General features: G+C 33.0%; 1 protein-coding gene across 1 annotated transcript; it reads right to left on the bottom strand.

The window, feature by feature from the left end:
• Positions 1,731 to 4,085, bottom strand: LOC104725246 (protein BASIC PENTACYSTEINE6). The gene is made up of 3 exons (XM_010443871.2): positions 3,938 to 4,085; positions 3,032 to 3,177; positions 1,731 to 2,864 (listed from the first exon to the last, which is right to left on the bottom strand). The coding sequence occupies exons 2-3, from the start codon at positions 3,083 to 3,085 to the stop codon at positions 1,890 to 1,892; spliced, it is 1,029 nt and encodes a 342-aa protein (XP_010442173.1). The 5' UTR covers positions 3,086 to 3,177; positions 3,938 to 4,085; the 3' UTR covers positions 1,731 to 1,889.

Raw genomic sequence — 5,411 nt, 5'->3', positions numbered from 1 at the left:
TCTCATTTAAAATTTATAAGTAAAAGAAGATGAATACTTGAATATATTGCAAATATTTCTTTGAGAATAACCCTGTTTTTTAAAATATTAAATTTCTACAGACTATTTGTTTCACTTTTAATTTTTTTTTGAATTTTTAAACGAAAATTAGAAAAAAAGGAAATCAAATATTCATATCCAAAAAAAAATAGAAAATAAATACTAGAATCTATTGTAAATATTTGTTTCAGAAAAACTTCTATTTTCTAAAATGTTAAATTTCTATAGATAATTATGACGATTTGAACTGAAAATCTCGAGAGGATATAATACTACAACTACCCATTTAATTTGAAGATATAGAAAATCTTTTGTGATCCCGACAAAATCTCATAGGGTTGCTGCTAATCTCCGGAAAAAGCCATTTTTTTCCGGCTAGATACTCTATCACTAAAAGGAGGAACAAATACTCTAAATAAGACAAAAGGTTCTGACAATTATAATTAGATGGATGAACAAATAAAACAATTAAAATTGTGTATATATTGAAAATAAAAACAAGTTATTTTAAAGAATATTTTTTCTTTCACTTTTAAAAATAAAATTTAAAAAAAAAAACAAATTATTTTTTTTAAACGAACATTAGAAAAAATCGGATTAAAATAATTGTATTCCATTCAAAATTATTAAAAAATAGAAAATAAATACTAAAATCTTTTGTAAATATTTTTTTCGGAATTTTTTTATTTTTTGAAATGTTAAATTTCTATAGATAATTATGAAGATTTGACTTGGATACTAAGCTATCAATATAGAGTCGCTCAATCACAACATTAGAAGTCAGCATTGTTAGGCTCGCGGGTAACTCCCCTAACTATGTTACTTTATGTTTATATTAGAAAAATTACTTTCGTTCCTTATTATTGAAGATTAAATTATAGTTTCTCTTTTGGTTAATTCTTTTCTATTTATATTTTTGTTGGAATACTTTTTAGTCTTATAATTAATTTACTTTTTGGTTTGTTAAATTAGTTGAACTATTATTTAAAAATATATCTGCCCATACAAGCGTATAAAAGAATTGAATTAGTGTTATATTTGACTATAAAAAAGTTTAGATAATAATTTTTTTTTTTAAAGTTTTTGTCCAAGAATGCGGGAAACTCTCCTAATATATATATATATATATATATTATATATTAGACATTTCCAAAACTTACCTGATTCTAATATTTTTTCAAAAAATCCACTTCCGTGTTTCCAAACGTACCCACTTCCACGCACCCGCTTACGATTCCATTCAGCATAGCTTATGCATTCAACTCATTGAAGATCGTAGAAAAGAAAAAACTAAAAAAAAAACTAAACTTGGATATATTGGTCTATTAGATTAGGCATCATTGAATATTCGCAGTTACTTTTTTCTGTTATGTTTTTAAGTGTGATTAAAAATCCCAAAACAAGAGCCGCACTTATGCCCAAGAAAGTGGTAGGAAGATTACTTCAGAGCCAAGTGATTGTTTCCTTCAATATGCAATCGATAACTTCTTCCAAATTTCATTTGGACTTCTTTATCCAAGATTCCACTTTGATCGAACTGATCAGATCCATTTGGTTCAATTTGATCACACGAGTGCTGGGTAAATAAACTAGCTCACATGTCCATCAATCATCCATGATTCAATGAATACAGTTCATAAGAAAAAGTGTGTTTAGTTTCTGTTTGAAGATGTGAATAAAAAATAAACAAATTATGTTTTGTGATGTTGCTAATGATTTTCAAATTATATAATACAACATAACATCGGCTCCACATACAATTCCTTTTCCTGTCGAGTTTATTTGAATTTAGTACACGTGACTTAAAATCAGATAATGTCATAAGAACAACCCACACCTAAATGCACATATCATTTAATTGTGATGTAGCGGTTCGTACCGTGCTTTGCCCAGTGATCCTTCAGATCGACCGGATTTGAAAGATCATGATGCCCTTCTGCAGCAAGCCGGCTTAGAAGCTTGTTGAATGCGCTTCCGCTCATTTTCCGTCCACCAACTCGAGCATGCCTTTTGTTGGGCAGTGCTGGCAAAGGATACATTGATAGTGTGGTTGTGCAACACGATGATTGCCAACCTCCATTTCCCCATTTGTAGCATTGTCTGAGAACTCCTGTACATGAACATACCGGTGGTGGCATCGTTGTCTCGTCATAAACCACTTGGTTCAGCCCCACCATTTCTTGACTTTTCCAATCAGATTTCGATCCTATTAGGATATGCTTACTTGAATCTTCTTCCGTGTAGTCATGTGTCGTCTTCACAAACATTATCTTGGTTAAGTCGTCCTCGCTCTCTTTCTTAACCTTCCTCTGATTTTTTGGGCCTCTCTTATTAGCAGCGGTTTGTGTTGTCGCCTTTGGGTCTTTCACTCTTTTACCACGTTTTGGTTTGGCAGATTCCAAGGCGGAAACAGCAGGTGGTGATGTCGGGAGACCATCATTTGGCTCCATCTCTCTGGTTTCATATGCATTTTCAGTCAACTGGGGTATGTGATGTTGTTGATGATGATGATGCATGTGCGGATGGTGCATGTGTTTTACACCACGTGACATTTGACATCCAGGTGGACATGCTGACATATTGGCAGCAGCGGCGGTAACCATGGAGTTCTCACGGTATTGGAGAGCTGTAAGAGCACTGTCTCTCTCCATTATCGCATTGTTGCGCTCAGCGATTGCCGTGTCTCGCTGAAGAAACGCCATATCCCTTTCAGCTATTGCTGCTTTTTTCTCTGATATCGCCAGATTTCTCTCCTGAATCGCTGCATCTCGTTCTGCTATTATTGACATAACTTGTTTCATCGATGGCTGATGCTGCATCATCCACTGTTTCATACCATGAACAATAATACATTTCCATCAAAAACTATCTCAATGCTGAGGTATTCAGCAGCATGACAAACAGTGTTAAACTGATAAGATGTACGCAACAGAGAAAAGTCCGCAAAAAAAGTGATTTATGTTTGAGACTGGAAAAAATATTGTCATGATACCTGGCCCTGAGCTGCTTTATGCCGACCATTCTCACGATGCCCACCATCATCCATTTGAGATATATAAAGTCTTCACGATATAACTTCAACAATAACTGAGCATGCTAATAGAAAATCAAAATAAAAGACTGATCCATCTTTAAACCCTGCATATAGCCCAATCACCAAACAGTGTCAAAATACCATTTCATTCACCACCAAAGCATTGCTAGTATTAGTAACCAATACATGCATAAACTGATTATAAAGCAAAAAAATTTCAACATTTGAGTTCCAAAGTATATGATTCAGCAGAGAAAAAGTAGCCAATTTTCAAAAAACAAAACCCAGACTCACATGACCAAAAATAGCAACATAAATATCAAAATTGTAAAAGAAAAGTTTCCTATATATAAATGGTGTCTGTTTCAGGAATTACAGCCATGAACATCATCTACAATACACACTTAGCACTCCATTCCAACCAACTCACACAATATCCTATAGAGTCTCTTATAGAATTTGCTCACAAATTATTCCAAACTCAGCCAACAGAAACACAGTAACATCAGTTTCAGTCAATGGTATTAGCAACAACTGTAAAACCACATATCTGGATTTACACAATCTCCAGAAAAAAATAAACAATCCAAATTCTCCTCATCTAATAGCTAAAGAAAAAGGTAAAAACTCAACAAAATTAGCTTGAGACTTCAAATGAATCAAATCGAGTAACTTGATTCATCAATTAGGATTCAGCCAAACCCTAATTACTTCAAATTAACAACTTAATTGAACACAAACGAGCTTCGATTACTAGGAAATGAACTTAGAAACTTGCTAAAAACTTCGGGAAACAAGTGAAATGAAAAGGGGCGGAGAGATATAGAGAAAGAGAAGATAGTGAAAGAGTAAGCAAAGCTTTACCGGAGGGAAGTAAAGAGAGGAACCGCCGGGAGATACAAAGAGACGACGGTGGTGTTGGTGATAACGAGCAGAGCAGAGCAGAGAGATTGAAACCCTAATCAGAACTGCTAGATAATAAAGAAAAAAATCTTTGTGAAAGCAACAGATCGAGGAAGAGGAAGATGGCATTTTTTCTTTCTTAGTGTTTTTACGTTTGGTAAAATCATTTTACTTTCTTTCCACCGAGTTTTTATGTCAAAACTCCCTAAGACAATTCTAACCATCTCAAAATTTCCTCTATTTAATGGAATATTTTTTTAATTTTCTTTAAAAATAAAAAGTGGTGTTTTACATATTAGCCAAAAATAACCTCTTTAACTTAAACATTTTCTAATTTTTTTTTTTTTTTTCTAGTCTTAGGAATGGTTTTTCTTAAAAATCTTCTAGTGGATTTGTATTTTTATCAAACTATAGTTCTTTTTTTTTTTTTTTTCTTATTTTAGAACCAACTCTTTTTTTATATCCAAATCCTTCATTAGATTTTTTTTCTTTGGTTACACTTCATTCACAAAGACCTTTTACCCTTTTCTTTTCATTTTTTTTCTTTTTATACCAAAATCTCCCAAATCCCTGAAACAAGTTCTCTGCTAGTCCTATCTAGTTCGGATAATGCGAAACTAGAACTACTTAGGATCATATTCTTGTCTGCTCAAACCTAACACTTTCTACCAAGCTCAATCCGAAAAAAGCCTAATCACTAAAAGAATGGCAGTGGCTTGAAAGAAGGGTAAGGTTAATGGTGGGGTGAACTGTTCCAATAATGGGAGTCAGCTACTTGGATTAACAAAGGTGGTAAAAAGCGAAAAATATAATCCAAGTATGTGTAATGTGTTCATGAGTTTGATTTCAATGCACTCCTTGACAATTAATAGTCAAAATTAAGTTCAAATAGGATAGAAAATGACATCAAATCACAGCATGCTTCGACTAAGTTTCAAATGCAGGTATAAGTATTCAAGGTGTGGTTCAGTTCTACCTTTCAAACTCAATCAACAAGCATCAAACAGCTAATAACGAGGGCATTGAATTTATCCTAGTTAACCAACAAGTTTACAAGGCTATAATCATCATAATCCCCAATGCAAATGCAAACAATACTATATGAAACAATGTAGACTCAATCCTATAATGTAAATGCAACTACATGAACACTTTTTTTCCGGGTTTTTCTATGCAAATAGATGCAGAATCAAATGAATAAAACTAATATGCAAAAATTTGAAATAAGAAAATGAGAAAATAAAACACAATGTTAAATACATTCTAGGACCCTCCCCCAAACTTAAATTACACAGTCTCTGTGTAAATAAAATTTGGAGAAAAGGAACCAAGAATCACAAAATAAAAGAAAATAAATGCAATGTTATTTACAAATGTTTGGATGAATGTGGTACCTCATGGGTTGGTGAAGAAGGAAGTTGTGGCAGCCTCCATG

Source organism: Camelina sativa, chromosome 11, assembly GCF_000633955.1.
Source record: "Camelina sativa cultivar DH55 chromosome 11, Cs, whole genome shotgun sequence".
NCBI lineage: Eukaryota > Viridiplantae > Streptophyta > Magnoliopsida > Brassicales > Brassicaceae > Camelina > Camelina sativa.
The sequence above is the reverse complement of the archived record's forward strand: the minus strand, read 5'-3'. Positions and strand labels throughout refer to the sequence as shown.

What these genes read in the sequence shown, in the direction of transcription:
- LOC104725246 (XM_010443871.2), bottom strand. Translation starts at nt 3,085, where the DNA reads ATGGATGATGGTGGGCATCGTGAGAATGGTCGGCATAAAGCAGCTCAG. An exon ending in ATAAAGCAGCTCAGGGCCAG is followed by an intron (nt 2,865 to 3,031) that starts GTATCATGACAA and finishes GGTATGAAACAG; the next exon opens with TGGATGATGCAGCATCAGCC.